General features: G+C 37.7%; 1 protein-coding gene across 1 annotated transcript in view; it reads left to right on the top strand.

The window, feature by feature from the left end:
* The window catches only part of nlk2 (nemo-like kinase, type 2), a 46,856-nt gene extending 39,429 nt beyond the window's left edge, over nucleotides 1–7,427 (top strand). Inside the window, exons 7-11 of the mRNA XM_005749367.1 lie at nucleotides 253–354; nucleotides 4,007–4,093; nucleotides 5,081–5,279; nucleotides 5,942–6,035; nucleotides 7,129–7,427. Of these exons, the coding sequence (XP_005749424.1) occupies nucleotides 253–354; nucleotides 4,007–4,093; nucleotides 5,081–5,279; nucleotides 5,942–6,035; nucleotides 7,129–7,183 (537 nt within the window). The 3' untranslated portion in view covers nucleotides 7,184–7,427. The remainder of the gene's footprint in view (nucleotides 1–252; nucleotides 355–4,006; nucleotides 4,094–5,080; nucleotides 5,280–5,941; nucleotides 6,036–7,128) is intronic.
* The last annotated feature ends 10,216 nt before the right edge of the window (nucleotides 7,428–17,643 follow it).

The raw sequence follows: 17,643 nt of genomic DNA, 5'->3' as shown, positions 1-17,643 counted from the left end.
AGTTGCTACTTAATTTAAATAAGATGACAAAAGATAATCTGCAAGGCATGAGAAATTTTTTGTCTGGAAAGATTTTGATACATAAAACATAACAGTGTGTTCTTTTTTCCCTTTTTTTGTGTTAAAATGTTAAAAACAGAATCATTACCAGTCACCACCAGGATTAAATAAAAACCTCCTCCTTAAAAGAAAAACAGTCATGCAACAAACTGTTGTGTCTCACTATACTGTGATGTGTGTGCTTTTGTGTAGCTGGATTTAATCACTGACCTGTTGGGGACACCTTCTATGGAGGCGATGAGGACGGCATGTGAAGGCGCTCGTGCACATATTCTCAGAGGACCTCACAAACAGGTCAAATAGTGCTTTTTTGCATCTGTTCTATGTGAAAAGACAAAACAATACAGATGAAACTGAAAGATCAGGTTAATTAAATTTTATTTTTTGTTGTAATTCCTCCTGTCATAGAAACAGCACTATGGACTTGACTGCAAAAGGGACAGGGTTTCTAGCCTGTAATCACAATTACAAGTTGGTCCATTTCATGTGTGCACAATAAACACACAAATCTGCGCACTCACAGCCACACGCTATCCTGTTATTAGTCTGGAACTCCTCAATGCAGTGTTAATTTGGGGTTATGGGATGGGATTAAATAAGTGTGTACTTCTTCCCGCTCCCTTTCGAAATGTAAATGAATCAGAATAGAAGCAATATTGAAATGTATTGACTTAATTTTGTATAGTATTTTTTTATCTCTCTTATTTTCTTTATCGTATTCGAATACGATAAATATCATCTAAAATATCATAACATATATATATGTAACTAACCACATTCAGGTTCCTATCCATATTTGCAATAATAGTGGTCAGCTTATTTCAAGACAACCTTACTTCCGTGCAACCTTGGTTTCTATAACTATTCCTTATATTGTGTCTACTATTAATCAATACTTATACTACTACTGCTTATAACTATGGTAATTTACCCCACCCTTTCCTATTGGTGGAAAAATGTACCATGTCAACCAATCAAAAACCTGGAGCGAGTGTTTTAACCGATGCATGAAACTATACATTTTTAGACATAAGTTGTAACAGTCGCCGTTTTCTTTGTGAGTATTTATTACACAGCGTGCTGCAGGGAAAAGCCTGTTCTAACATTTGAGTCTAAGGTCTATTTTTTAGCACCTGACGGCTCTTTTTTGCTTCTCATCCGTAAATAATCTGCTCTTTCACGTGATTCAGTTTATTTTGAAAAGTCTCAACAGGATCTTGAGCTTTATTGTGAAAGGTTTATGTGGAAAATAAACAAGCGGACACGCAATGGTTTTACCATCGCTGTTGCTAATGACAACGCATAAAAACAGGCGCTTGTCCGTCCGTAGTGTGGTTATATTAAATATAAGAGAAAGAGAGAACTTTAAGAAATTAATATAGCCACTACAGTGACCATCAAAACGGTGAAAAAATATTGCCGTAAACAGTTTATTTTGCGACACCACAAAACAAACGATAGCGTAAAATAAAAACGATAGATGTTTTTATATCGTCATCCGATATATATCGTTATATCGAACAGCCCTTGGGAACATTGCTCTTGGGTGAGGTTTTCCAGGGATGTCCCACCAGGAGGAGGCCCCGGGGCAGACCCAGGACACGCTGGAGAGATTATATCTCTTGGCTGGCCTGGGAATGACTTGGTGTTCCCCTGGACAAGCTGGAAGAGGTGGCTGGGGAGAGGGAGGTCTGGGCTTCTCTGCTTGGGCTACTGCCGCCGCGACCCGGCCCTGGATAAGCAGAAGAAAATGGATGGATGGTTGGATAGATGGATGTTATAATCCATTGGTTTATGCAAGCATATCTACGAGGACATACAGATCTACGAGAGAACCCAAAAAGCAGGGAAATAGTGGCTAAAGTTAGCAGGCAATGCCTCACTTCTTTGCCTTTATCAAGGGATAACATTGAAAGTGCAGACTCCCAGTAGGTAGCAATCTGCCTCCTACTGGCATTCACTCTGTTTCCATGGCAGTAAAAATGAAAAACAAGAAAAAAAACTACACAGAATATTTTTATGCATTATGATGAAAATTTAGATGAAATTAAGTTAATTAGGGCAATAGTGAGTGTGGATCACTTTAAAGTGCCAGTTTAAGTTTGCTTTAATAGGTTATTAATATATTTTTAAATAGAAACAGGCAGTTTTACATATGTGGTCCCAACACTCCTCCGTAATTGTCAGATTGCCTACTTTTTCCTACTTCACTTTAACAGAAGCAGTCCTGTCATTTTTATACCACAGGATGCTGTTTTTAATCTGGAAATAATTTTATTGTGAACTCCAGGTTTAGTTAATGATACAAATGTTTCTACAAGTCGGATGTAGCACTTACCATCCTGTTCTTTTTTTCTGAGGTAGCTCTGACATAGCCTGGACTTGTGTTTTGGGTCATTATCTTGCTGTAGAATGAACTCTTGACCAACTAGGTGCATACCAGAGAGTATTGGATGGGGCTACAGAAGCAGTAGCGGTTTTTGATACGGGCGACACGGGCGGTTGCCCAGGGGAGTATCACGGCATCGGAAAAAAATAATAATAATAATAATTACTCGTACTCATGCTGCCCTGACATCATGCCAGTGCATATCGGGAATGGCGTAGGCACCGATCGGTTTTCTATCGCCCATTTGCTGGGAGTAAGGGCGCCCTCCGTTTGCGAGGTGCACCTGCTGCTTGCGGCACAGGGAGGAGAGGGCGGCGGGGGATTCTCGCGCCAGTGGTGCACATTGCCGGCGATGTGCATCGCTGGCAATGTGCACCGCTGGCAATGTGCACCGCTGGCAATGTGCACCGCTGGCGCGGCCATTTATTTTTTGATGCAACTTCTCAGATTAATTCACTGCGTGTAGAGCCCAGGGCTGGACTGGGACAAAAAACCAGCTGATACTAGAAATTAATATTAAATAAATTCTAACAACAGCTGATCAAGCTTAAACGTGCTGCTGTTGTTTAGTGCGACATCCGGCGGTTTCCTCTTTCTGGTGCAAAGTGGGCGATAAACAAACAAGAGAGAAAAGCTGATCATTGATCAGTTTCATGATTGAAGTAGCAACAGGAGAGAGAGGGGAGAGAATGAGAGAAGAAGAGGCAGATGTGCAGCAAAGACAAAATAACTCCACCTTTGTGTCTTTTTCATTCTAGCTGAAGTCCGGGACAAACTGTGTTCCCTCTCAGCTCAACACCAAACGCGTAATAATTTCTCTGAATGCGGGAGGATTCCGTCTTTTTACGGGACGGTTGGCAACTCTACTAACTAACCTTATGAATTAAATAAAGTTCATTATCAGTAACATAGCACCCACCCAGCTGTATAGAAACTCATGCTAGCTAGTACGCAGTACGAGTTATTGTAACTGACTGTAAAAAGTCAGCACAACGAAAATAAACTAAACCTAAACTTGGTTTATATCTGGCCCAGATAGACTGCAGGTCTCTCCTCGGCGGCCGCCTCAGGTCTCTCCTCGTCCTGCCGCCGATCTCCCTCATCCACCTGCTGGCCTCCACCACTTGTTAATTTTACCGAATCTGTGGAAGCTCCGTGATGCCACCACCAAACAACTGAGTTATTTTCAATTTTCACACACCGGCCAGCTTCTGGCCAATCAAACACCTTTCATTGTTTATACCGTTACAAAAAAAAAAAAAATCATCGGGCCACTGAGCAAATGCCCGGTATGCCCAATGGCCAGTCCAGCTATGGCCGTGCCATCAGTTAACCCTTCGCATGCCAACTGTGGCACGCGTGCCTAGGGTTGCCGACCCCTGCTATAGATGATAAACTGGAAAATATATTTGTAACATTGCTGTTAAATCTAAAATTGTACTGTTGGCTTGTTGTTCACTTCTTCCTCTTGTACTTGTAAGAAACATATGAATGTAAGATGTGCCAGAAGCTGAAAGAGAGGGCAACATTCTAAATGGTGTGATGTTTGGTTTACAGCCATCCCTTCCTGTTCTGTACACACTGTCCAGCCAAGCAACCCACGAAGCAGTGCACCTTCTCTGCAGGATGCTGGTGTTTGATCCGGTGAGGCATTCTGATATATATTGATTTACATTATGTTTTGTAAATGAATCCCTTTCACTAAGTAGCTTGTGTACAATAATACACATATGTCTTAATGTATACTCAATTACTCAGGTAAGGAAATCCCAAAAAGTTGATTCAACTTGCAGGTCGGGGAAAATCTGCTGTCTGGTAAGACTGAAGAAGTCACTTGGATGAGTGACAAAACGTTTCTCTCACTGAAAATGCTATGGCCAGATGAACAGTAGCAATAACATGGGAATAATAAACATAGTTTGAACCATAATGTGGGGCGATCGTGGCTCAAGAGTTGGGCGTTCGCCTTGTAATCGGAAGGTTGCCAGTTCGAGCCCCGGCTTGGACAGTCTCGGTCCTTGGGTCCTTGGGCAAGACACTTCACCTGTTGCCTACTGGTGGTGGTCAGAGGGCCCGGTGGCGCCAGTGTCCGGCAGCCTCGCCTCTGTCAGTGCGCCCCAGGGTGGCTGTGGCTGCAATGTAGCTGCCATCACCAGTGTGTGAATGGGTGGATGACTGGATATGTAAAGCGCTTTGGGGTCCTTAGGGACTAGTAAAGCGCTATATAAATACAGGCCATTTACCATTTTTACCATTTACCATAATAATGAAAGCCCACTTCAGTTACTTGAGCTCTCAAGGCAGGAGCATCCTTAATGAGTTCATGCCATCATTGATCCTGTAATTTCTATCATTGTCCAGTTTCATCAAACCCATCCTTGACACTGGTGAAACCAGGTTACTGTGGCTACACACAGTCTGCTTTTAGATAATGATATGGTCATGTCAGTCTATTAGAGGTAGTATTAGTGTTCTCACAGTCCAGTAGGGATGTGACAGTTTAATCTGTGCTTTTTCTAAAAGGGCCATTCAGTGATTTTCACACCAGTCCTTTATTTATTGTTTCTTGCCTGTATTTGAAGAGTAACAGTTTAAAATTTAACACATTTAACTTTTGTATCTGGTCTCCAGTCAAAGAGGATTTCAGCCAAAGATGCCCTGGCTCATCCTTATCTAGACGAGGGTCGACTTCGCTACCACACGTGCATGTGCAAATGCTGCTATACCACATCCTCGGGTCGCGTGTACACCAGTGACTTTGAGCCCATCACTAACACCAAGTTTGATGATGGCTTTGAGAAGAATCTGAGCTCTGTAAGACAAGTCAAAGGTAAATTTGTTTGCTCTTTTTGTTTCTATTTGCAAGGCGCATAAACATCAACAAAAATAAACCCTGCAGCCCTGGCTTTGATAGATGAAAATAAGTTAATAGGACTGACAGACACTTGGGTTAAAAATTGAAAGTCTGCTTCTTCCTTACAAACATTTTAACCCAACTGTCATATTAACAATGGAGATCATTATCAATTCAATTTTATTGACATAGCAGCAAATCGCAGCAATACCAAGGTGCTCAGTATTGTAAAGACTCTACAATAGTGCAAATCTAGCCTTGGGCTTGTTGTGTACCTTGAATTTGCTGCTTTACTGCTATTTTGATGAGATATCATTGCAGGAGCTCAGAGATTCCCAAATATAAAGAGGGACATGCTGCTACAGCTTGAAATATTAGACTTTCAGGATAAAACGTTGAAACTCCTTGACTTCTGTGCATCCTGTTTTATTTCTTCTACTCCAATACCAGTGCTAAGGCAATGATTTTCTTTTTTCTGAGTGGTAACACTGGTAACAAGACTGCAGCAAGATAATAAAGAAAAGAAAACATAATTCTGATCTTTATGTAAGCATGGGAAATATATTTAAAAAAAACTTCACAATGGCTTTACATTAGGATCATTAATAATGAATGATGATTGCGTGTTTCTCTTACAGAAATTATCCATCAATTCATTTTGGAACAGCAAAAGGGAAGTAGAGTACCACTCTGCATTAATCCTCAATCAGCTGCTTTCAAAAGCTTCATCAGGTAGGAGACTCTGTAATTGTTAGCAGTATGAACACACACTAATACTAAATATTGTGTCTGGGAGCCAGACTTTTTTTTTCTTGAGCAACAGTCCTATAGACTTGCTGAAGGTCTTTCTAAAGGTTTTCTCTGGACATTGGCTGCTTTTTTGTCCCATTTTCAGGCCAGTTCTTGTACCTGAGCATTTTGATGAATGATACAAGAACAACACAGGACGTGATAAATGCATCTGTTGTTCACTTAATCTTCAACAGAAATGCAAGTCAAGGAGATATTTTAGGGAGAAAAGGCTAAAGTATGCCAAATTACACAAGAACTGGACTTAAAATCAGGAATAACAGGTCTTGTGAATGAAATTGAAATTGTCATCAGTATGCACAGAGAATGTCAGGAGAGAGATACAGTGAGTGTCTACAGAAATCTGACTTAGTCATGGTTTGGGGCTCCATATCAGCCTGTGCTGTTGGAGATCTTGTCAAATTTAATTGAATTATGACCACAGAAAAGTACCATCAGCATTTGATCCACCATACACTACCATCTGGAAACACCTAATTGGCAAGGACTTCTTTGTTAGTATGGCAAGGATCCCAAACACACTGCCAATGTCATAAAATCCTGGATGAACACACACATACACACACACTCACATAAAATCTGTAAAAGACCTTTTTCTGGTGTAATAAGCCATTTCCAGTGAGGCCACCATGACTGTCACATTTAAAAAACAGCAAATAAGTTAATGTCACGTGGTTAGTGGCCATATTCCATATTTTGCGCATCATTTTACATATGAATGAACACAAATGTTTGTACATGAGGCCTAAAGAAAGTAATGATGATAGGCCTGTCTGAATTTGTAAACCTTCCCCACTTACCATAGAAAGAGTCAGACATGCTATTGAGAAGATCAGCAACATGCCATTGTGAACTAGCATGCATGTGGCTCCTCTAAGTAGTACACTACTATCATTAACTCTAGCAGTTAACGTTGGTGGTATTAAACCTTTGTGTCCAACTAACAAATGTTTTACTCTCAACTAAATATTGCTAATATTAACTCCTTTCACTTAATGCCCTGTTTTTTGAACAGCTCCACAGTGGCTCAGCCCTCTGAAATGCCTCCATCTCCGCTGGTGTGGGAATAGCTACTGTTTTGTGTCGTTGTTTTTCCTGACTGACAAGCTGCTAAACTGGGAACAAGAAAGGGTCTCAGTGTCTTCTATCATCTGTGTAGCATTTCACTGGAGAGCAGGACTCACAGGTCTGCTGGGTTTATGCTGAAAAATGGAATCAAAGAAAGGTCCACTGATAATTGCTTTATGGAAATTAATGACAGAAAAGCCCTGTATAATGCTTTGTACAGAATTTTTCTAAACAAACTGAGAACATACACACATCATATGTATATATATATATATATATTTGTGTGTGTGTGTGTGTATATATATAGTGTTTGTGCACAAATTATATATAAAATGTATATTTTACAAATTCTGCAATCACCATCTCATTAATTTAGAAAACTAGGCTAATTTGCACCCGTCATTTCTGTCATTTCTGCATTATTTCCAACCACACTTTTTATTCTGACAATCAACTGCAACATTATTATTATGGGCAACTGAAAATTTCCCATCTTTTAGAATTTTTACAAATTTGCTCTCTGTAGCATTATTGTTTTATTTATTTTTAATCATTTGTATTTAAAAAAATGTCGCCTTGTGGCCCCACTGCATATTTGACAGTTTTCATTTATTCATTCTTTTGACAGAAGGGGTGCTAATTGATTTTGAACAATTTTGCCTATTTAACATCTGATTAAAAAAATAAAATCAAAACCTAAGACCAACATATTCTAAATAGTTCTATTGAAAACACAGGGAACAACCAAACATGGAGAGATTTGGATTTAAATACAGGCAACTATATGATCCATCTATTTATGCTGTGAAAGTTTTTTTGTTTTACTTGTTCCAGCACATCAAATTTGTGATAGCTTGTCACACAGCCAATTTAGACCAAATGTTTCCTGATTAATTACTCATCATCTTCTCATAGCGTCCTTCTATGTGGAATTAGTTCACCTTTTGTCATTTGCTTACAAAACATACACCATGGGATGTCTGTTGTCCAAGAAAGATACAAAAGTTTCCTCCCTTTTAGTAAGTTTCAGTTAAATTATATTGCTACAGTGGATTTTGAAACTATCTGTAGTTTTCACAGTAAATTCATTGAAATGTTTAAAATGGAAAAATGGAAAATGCTTACAGGAAAGTAATTATTACTGATAATGTTTATGTCAAGTTTTCCATTCACATATTAAGGGTTTTCATTCACACACTGCCTGAGAGTTGCCAGCCATATTAGATGTGATACAACAGCCAGTTGCTAGTGACTGGATGACAGTGGTCTCTGGAGTTTCATGGCTCCTGCTGGGTTAAATATGACAAAGAAAAGAAAATGCTGCACCAAAAACTTCCCAGTGATTGTTTTATTTGCTAGCAACCATATTGCTGTGGTTGCCTGTAGTTTTTCATATTTGTCTGTAAATACTTGCTTACTACTAGCTGAGCAGTAGGCAAATGGTTTATTGTCGCCACTGGCCGGGCCGGCGGTGTGGACACACCAGTTTGTGAATGCGACAACTCGAGAATGAGGTGACATGGGAAGTTTAAAATTGATAGGTGCTGATATTAAAAGTTAGGCTCTCAGTTTTTTTGAAAATCTTGTAAATGCGATAACTTAGGATTTTGAATAAGGCAACATAGGATTTTAAAATTGTTACCACAGGTATCTAATAGGAGGCTGGCAGGTGGCACTGGCAGTCACAAGTATTTTTTTCTATGTTTTGTCTACATGACAGTCTAACAGTCACACTTATTCATCCAGTGAATACATCGGTATCGGCGCTTTGAGTGCTCAGAAGAGTAGAAAAGCGCTATATAAGAACCAGTCCATTTACCATTTATCATCGGTAGCAGCTTGGGATTTAGTATCTTGCCCAAGGATACCTTGGCATGCAGGCTTGAGCAGTTAGTAAAAGAACCACCAACCTTTCGAGTAATAGATAACCTACTCTACCTCCTAAGCTAAAACTACTACCTTCACAGCTTCACAGTAATAGTTGTGTTTAAATAGGCAAACCTTTTACTTTGAAGACAAACAGCCTCCTTTTCCAGTTTGTGTCGCACTTTTCTGGTTTCACTGCAGTGCAGACAGTAGGTGGAAAGTGTTTCTATAAGTCGGTCACATCCATTCAAAAAATATACAATATCATCATAGTGACCAAAGCAATCGTTAAGTTTTTGGGAAATACACATTTTTCCTTAGCAGGGGGGTCACCAACAGGTCTTTCAGCTAGTGTGACTGGGCCTTCAGTGATCATTTTCCCAGGGACTGCTGTCAACCTCCTACAACTCACGATCAGTCAGGGAACACCTTTTCCTTTATTACTGGTTGTAAACTAGTCTTTCGCCCTGTGTAATTAGATTGTTAGCCAAATGTAAGACAATGTAGACCTTGAGTCTGCATTGTCACCATACACCATGATTGTCGCATTTCCAAAATAGCAAATAAGTTAACTTAAATAGTTAGTGGTCATATTTCATATCTTGCGCATCATTTTACAGATGAATGAACACAAATGTTTGTACATGAGGCCTAAAGAAGGTAATGACAATAAGCCTGTCTGAATTTGTAAACCTTTTCCACTTATCATGGAAAGAGTCAGACATCCTACTGAGAAGATCAGCAACACACCATTTCTGATTGGTAACATGAACTTGGGTAAAGTGTTCAGTTCTATTTAATTTCTGTGCAAAATGAAATGGAATTTGCAGTTGAAAATATATATGAAGAGATCATTTTGGTGGTGCTGGTGAATGCTCACTTGCATGCTTCATGAAGACAAGCTTTTTAATGAATAGGAAATAACTTTAAGAATGAATTAGCCTAAAACCCTGCTTCTAGACTAGACAATAAAATAAACTCCTCTGATGGATACAACGAGTGACTGTAATGATAAAAAGAACAAACAATTCTACAGTAATATTTCTACCCCCTCGTTTGACCATATCAGTTATACTACTTATAACGAGTTCAGTCATCACATATAATTTAAGAAGTCCCATCAGACTGACTGAAAAACTGTTGTATAATGAAGGAATGTGTTTTATCTACATATGTGCCTCCTAAAGTTCCCCTCTTGGACATTCTCAGTCAAGGTGAGCTATTTTTTTTTCCAAAAGAGTCTGAAGAGAATTATTTCTTATTAAAAATAACCTAGAAGCTTGCACTCAGCTGAAATATATCAGGTTTCCATTGTTCTCTGTAACCTTTGCTGGACTTGCTGTGTACTGTACACTTTCTGCACTGAAACAGAGCTGATGCAAGTCCGAGTGTTTATGGTTCTTCATAGTCTGGGTCTTATTTAAGTGGACTTGGCTATTCATTATTTTCCATGAGCACATTAAAAGTATAGCTTTTCTGTTAGGACATTAGCAAGCTCACAAGTCTCACAAGTGAGACTGTAAGTTAATCTAACCAAAGCCATGTGAGCCACATTTTTTATCCTACCTTTTAACATCCTTACATCGCCAGCAAGAAGAAAAGAGCAGAGGGTAAATACTGTCATGTAATTAACTTTAACAGTTAACAAACACATTGACACTTTTTAAAAAGTTTTTGCAGGCAAGAAATTGTCATTGTCATCAATAGGCTGTTGTCTGCAGCAAGACTGCAATGGTGACAATACAATAACAAAATGCAAAATACATTTCAGAGACTTCATGTCAGAAATGGCATGAATATATATATATATATATATGAATTGGGTCAATACAGTAAAAAGAAAATGTGCAGAAAAATAATTAAAATTTTAATTTTTTGGTGAGCCACTGACTTTTTGAGTGGTTGTTGGTTAGCCAAAGCAAAGCGTTGTTTGTGTGTTATCACATATAGATGGTTGGAATGGAACAGCAACGGAAGAATCAGACTTAGACTGGGAAATACATATTCAAAGAACTAAAATCATAGTGAGCTAAAGTAGCTTTCTTCTGGTGAGAAGAAAGCTTTTTCATTAGAAGGACCAATCGGAACCTGTCAAAATACAAAGTAACTGATCTGGTGAAAATGAGTGACTGGCAGTTAAACCAGCAGTAAATTTTGTTTTAACCTTGTTCTTTCTACTTGAATCTGTCACCACATACTATAGACATTCTTCAAGAATTGTACTGAGCAGCTCTTCTCAGACAGGAGAAAAGTAGCACATGAACATCTCAAAAATGACATGGTCTTTTCTACATGTTTTTCCCTAGATGGTAATCCAGTGCAAATATGTGCCCCTGCTCTTTCTCATGTGTGTACACTGTCTTCAGGAGAAACAAAGTTTTTGACGTAATTTATTTAATATATTTTTAGACTTGTTATCAATCTGTTCTTGTGTCCTATGGTATGCATTCTTTTCACACCTCAGAAAATAACTATGTATATATATGTTATATAGAGAAGCAAATCTACAACGACCTACAAAAAACACACAAAAAAACACTGTATAGGGATTGTATTAGCCTGTACATTTCTAAGGCTGTGAATTTTTTTTTTTTAAAACTTGCATACAAATGTATATATTTTCTTGATTTTTACCCTGCAACTAGGATGTGGACAGAAAATCCTGTAACAATTAAAAGAAATGCAGTCATCTTAACTATAACTTGTGTGTACAGCAGTTGTAGATATGTCTAAGAAAAATGCATTTTTTTGTTATTATTTTTAATTATTTTGTCACGGCAACACTGTGAATATGTATATTAAGAATTCACCGTGTTGGTCTCTACCTCTTGAGCTCAATAACTTGGCATTGTTTACCTCCACACATTTCTGATCATGTGGGGATGAAATAAAAAAACAATAACAAAAAAACACTTGAATGTCCATTCATGCTTTTATACCGAAATAATAAAATATTCTGCCCCTCCACATACATCTTCCGACAGACCTTTCTTGCACTCTGTAATACAAAACCTACCAGTAGCCAAGGGTTACCTGACTGTTAGATGTTCTGACCATGATGGTTGCATTCAAAGCTCAGTGTCAGGGACAGCAGTGTCAGCAGTTGAGGTTCCATCATCCATAATTTAACTAAGAGGTGCCCTTATGCCCCGTAAAATCGAATTAGTTCCCAGAACTAAAGTAAAGCTCACTTAAGATAACTAAGGACAGCTTATTCATTGCAAGAATAACTTGATATTTTTGAGTGAGCAATACTAATTGTTTACCCTACTGATAAATATTTCAAGTTCTACTAAGTTAAAAAAAGAAATTGTGGTGACTTACTATTTTTAATTTACCTTACATACAAATAAATGCAGCTAAATCACATTATGTTTTATCATCCTTAAACTTAAGAGATTTCTAGTACAAGTATGATTCAAAAACAAAAATTAAAAGCACTTGCAATGCAGTTAAAATTATCCCAGCCTTTTTTTCAAATGCAAAAAAGTATGTCAGCCAACATACTGGACACTTTTATGTTTAACAACAAACAAGTATATTCCCACTCCCCCATTAGATTTTAAATATTAGTACAATTAAATTGTACGTTTATTTGTTAAGACAATTTAAACCTTTAATAACCTTACACTGAGACAAATTCTCAGATTTAATTATTCTGAAACTAAGTTAAAGCTTCCCATAACTTTGTATTGCAAGTTACACTGCTGATATACCGTAATCAGTATAAAATGTATTTATTGTTCAGCTCAAACAACACATTTGTTTTGCATTCAAACACAGGAGCTTTGTGTCTTGTAACATTTTAAGGATGGTTTGTTTCCATTCCTGGCATTACTGCCTGAATGACTGCCATGGATTTAGACGATCCAAATGTAAGTGCCTCAATGAAGTCTTTGACATTGTTGCAACTTCCCTTAAGTACAGTGGCAGTGGATGTGGGTTGGAAGTGCAATGACCTCAAACCTGCAGGTGACCATCTTCACTGACCACACCTTCTGTGACGGAGGGCTTATCACTACTGGTGTCCTGGAAGGAAACAATCGTATTATTGTATGGTCGACCTTGCAATATAAAGCACCTTGAGGCAACTGTTGTTGTGATTTTGCACTGTATAAATAAAATTGAATTGAATGTAGAACACCAACTTATTTGGCTTTTTAAAAAATGTATTTCTGCATTTCCTATAGAACAGATCTCAAGTTAGACAAACTAGCTGTGTGATTACATTATTAGTAAAAAAAATACTGTAAATTTGATATAAACAATTGTGGCACCTCAACTTGCTTCTTTCAATGTGGACAAGTAGCAACTCTACTCTACCCCTCTTGAATGACTCTTCACCACAACAGACTAGTATAGCGTCCACATCACTGCAGCTGCAGCAACATCCGTCTGTCGATCTCTCATTCCTCTCTTCGTTCACTCGTGAACAAGACCCTGCGATAAATAAACTCCTTCAACCGGGGCAGCAACTCATCCCTGATGCAGAGTAGGCACTTCACCCTTTTCAGCTGAGGACCATGGCCACAGATTTTGAGGGGGCGATGTAGGTAGAGTGTTCGCCCCATGATCGGAAGGCCGGGGGTTCAAATCCACCGAATTACTAGCCTGAGGTACCCCTGAGCAAGGTACCTTCTCTACACACTGCTCCCCTGGCACTGGATTGATGGCTGCCCACTGCTTCACTGAGTGAATGGGTTAAATGCAGAGGACTAATTTCCTACTGGATTAATAAAGTATGCATTGTACATTGTCATTCCCACCATTCCACACTCAGCCATCAACTGATGTCTAACCAATCCTGACAGTACCCCTCTTCAACTTGATGTGATTATCACCACGACAGGCACCAACCATCTTGCAGCCTCAGCTCCTTCCAGGAGCCTCAACATTGCCCATTCCAATTCAATGTTCCCAGCCTCTCTCAGAATGCTTTCAGGTGTGCTAGGTCTGTCTGGCATGCGCCCCTGGCACCTGATCCAACTCACCACAAGGTGAAAGAACAGTAAAAAATTAAATTTCCCAAGCCAAAGCACAAATCAAGATTGAAGTAAAACAGGTTGGTTTAAAGTATGATTAAAGTTTAGCACGATCAATGATGATTATTAATATTTTGGAAAACCAAAACACTTACCACCCAGTTGATGTCTTCTTGCATGTGTTTGATGTAATGTGGGGAGTGCTGGCCCAGAGCCTCAAAGAAAGCAAGCAGAGGGAGAAAAAAAAGAAAATTGTTTGGAAGCTGAGATTGCTTCTTATTGACTTTGCAACCATTATAGCTTAAAATATAGAAACACAATGTACACCTCATACTAACTAATTAGACTAGCACATATACTTATTAATAAAAATAATAGAAAAAATAGTCATTTAAAACACTATCTACTACTATGTCTGAATGTGTGGTATTGCCAATGTCAGTTTAGGCCTAAAGAGATGTGTGTTATAAAAAAAAAAGAGACCACCTAAATTAAATGAAATCATTACATGCTTGTTAAAAGCTAACTTCCAATATATAGTTTCTAAAAAGCACAATAACCATTGTATGTATATTTATATTTAACATAGTCTACCCCAAAATGTTTCTGATAATTCAATAGTAGAGTTTAACTAATTTGTTTAGAAGAAGCTAAATTACTTTATTTTCAGCTATAAAGCCCAATTAGATTGTAACCCTAATCTGGTTTATAGCTTTTGAATTTCACAACAAAACATGAATCTAAAATACTATTAAAACTAACAAATACTAGTATTATTTAAAATGAAATTAAACAGAAATGTTGGTTAAATGTAAAAATAGCTTGATAAGGAATGGCTAGATTTGACATTAACAGATGCCACAGATATTCAAAAGCAGCAACAAAGCATTAGAATAAATGCCGGGTCTAAGAATATACAGTTAATATGTTATAAAAGTCCATATGAATTAAAAACAAGCCGAACCCCTAAGGGCTGCACCCTCTGGAAATGTTTCGTCTTGGCTTCTGCAACGCTTACTTTTCTATTTCAAATGAGCAACAGTAAATTTGCTCAGTCTTTTATATAAGGTTTTTAAAGCTGTGGGGTTAATTTTTTAACCAACATGAGCCGAGAGGCAGCACTGGCTAGCTAGCAACTTCATAAAGTGCTAAACTGCAAGAAGGCACAAAAACAGTTTGAATGAGAATAAACATTTACTCACTAAATCAGTGGTGATACGCTGATTGACATATAAGAAATGTCAACAATACAGGTTTGCTCAGCATATTTCAGAGAAAAAAAGGCATGCTATGAACATGTGGATTGATCTGTGCAAGGGATGAGGAAAGCAGTGACATGGCATTTTCAAACCATATCATTTTTTCCTTCCGCTGAAGAGAGACTGCCTCCAGACAGGAAGAAATAAAAGCATGGATGACTGTTTCGAGGTGCCTTGAAAGAAAAGATTTCACTCTTGCCAGTTGCCTTAAATGATAAAAACTGGACTTCACCACTGCTCTAATTTGGCTGTCCAATTTAAAACCAAGGTTCAGTAATAACAGGTTTAAAATAAACTTCCAGGGGTCCCAAATCAACAGAGGACTCACAGTGCCCACTAGGTCCAAACACCAACACCTCTGTTTTCTTTTCATTAAAATTTTAAAGTTTAAAGCCAACCACACTTTAATGTCATCTAGACATGCCAAAAGAGGTTTGATGGCGATGCCATCCTTCTGCTTTAGTGGCAAATAAATTTGGCATTCATCAGCATAACAATGAAAAGCAATCCCTTCCCGTCTAAGGATGGAACCCAGAGCCAATAAATGTAATAATAATTATTGTTAATAATAAATAATAATGAAATAAAACAAAAGAAAATGACCATACCATATGGTTTCATTTTCAGTTTTGAGGGCATTTGTATGAGCTAAGATGCAGTCTCTCAATCTAGTCCTTTGTTTTTGTCTAAAAACAAAAACAAAAAGCAAATCAAAAATTGATTAACTAATTAATACTTTTAGTTGTACTATGCACAACTGGGTGACTTATTTTTTTATATACAAAGGTCCAAAAGTAGTATAAACTGTCAGATAATGAAGTAAAATATAAAGCATAGTGAAGCAACAATAGAGAGCGGTGTAAAAAGGGAAGCTCAAGTAAAGTAGGTAACTGTGAATTTAACCTACTTAAGTTATTATTTATTAGATCTTTTATTAGATATTTGCACACAAAGAAGGCAACAGCACCACAAAAACATTCAGGGGGTTTTGTGACTCGAATTAACTGAGGTGACAAAACAAAAACCTGTGGACTGAATGAATAAAATACAGAATCTCTATGCACCAATGGCACACAGTACAATAATATATTTTGAGATCGTATATGAAATATCTAGGAGTATATCCATCCACGGTGCATTCTAAAGTTTGTCATATTATATAGATAGCACAGCATGGGGATTTAAAAAGAATGGGCCTGCAGGTCAGAAGTGGATGCAGTTTGGTCCACTCAGCTTTGCCAAGTGTGACAATTGCAGCGAAGTAATTATTCAGTTTTCAGTAAACATGATGACACCATTACTACACAGGAGATGAGTAATTTGTGATTTTATAACTACAAGGATGTAAAATACTGCTGTTTTGTTGCAAATCTGGTGTTCAGTGTCCAAAAATCACATTATATGATCAAATCAAAAGGGAGGCTGCCCATAACCAAGCAGGCCTGAATCCAGACGAAGACATTGTCTTCAGTCACATCTTCATCAGCTGTTAAATCTTTACTTTCTTCAAAGTTAAGCTCTGTCCACAGGATGGCCTTGGTCACTTCTATTTTTGTTCATTTCCATCACAAGTAAACATAATGTGTTCTCTCAGAAATCTGTAAAATATAGCAAATGTCATAAAACACAATGCAATGCAAACCACAATTAATTTTGTAAATTGTCTATATTTATATGCTAGAACATCTCATTAACAACATAAATAATGACTTGAGCTTGGCAAGAAGACAATTCTTCAGCCAGAAAGGTTTATAAAAGTGAAGTGAGACAGCCATCACAAATAGTATGTTTTAAACGTGGTCTTTAATATGAATATAATTTTGTTTAAAAAAAAAGTATCTTGTTAACAAAATTGTTAGCAATTAACAATTTAAGATATATTGTTCATTATCACCAGGCTGTCACCTGGTAAGAATGAACCACCAGAGCATTTAATCACAAGAATATCTTGTAGACATTATGTATACAAAGACATAATGAGGGGAGCAGTCCATGAAGGACTTAATATACCTTGGTCAATGGACCTAAATCTTCAGAGAGTTCTCTTGTGAAGTAACTAGATTCCGTGCAGCATTCACTGTGGCCAGTAGGGTCCTACAAGACAAACCCAGAGTCAAATCTAGATTCCTTTTGATTTTTGAATGCACTTGAACTGAATTGAATTAAAGATAAACTGTTGAACTGGGCAAGCCTACTAGCAACTTCAAATAATGTCAATCCAAAGACAGTGAATCATTTAAATCATATAATATCATAAATCCTATCTATCTATCTATCTATCTATCTATCTATCTATCTATCTATCTATCTATCTATCTATCTATCTATCTATCTATCTATCTATCTATCTATCTA

This window comes from Pundamilia nyererei, unplaced genomic scaffold (genome assembly GCF_000239375.1).
Source record: "Pundamilia nyererei isolate P.nyererei 1_Seehausen unplaced genomic scaffold, PunNye1.0 scaffold00243, whole genome shotgun sequence".
Lineage (NCBI taxonomy): Eukaryota > Metazoa > Chordata > Actinopteri > Cichliformes > Cichlidae > Pundamilia > Pundamilia nyererei.
Note: the sequence above shows the minus strand (reverse complement) of the source record. Positions and strands in the feature narration are given on the sequence as shown.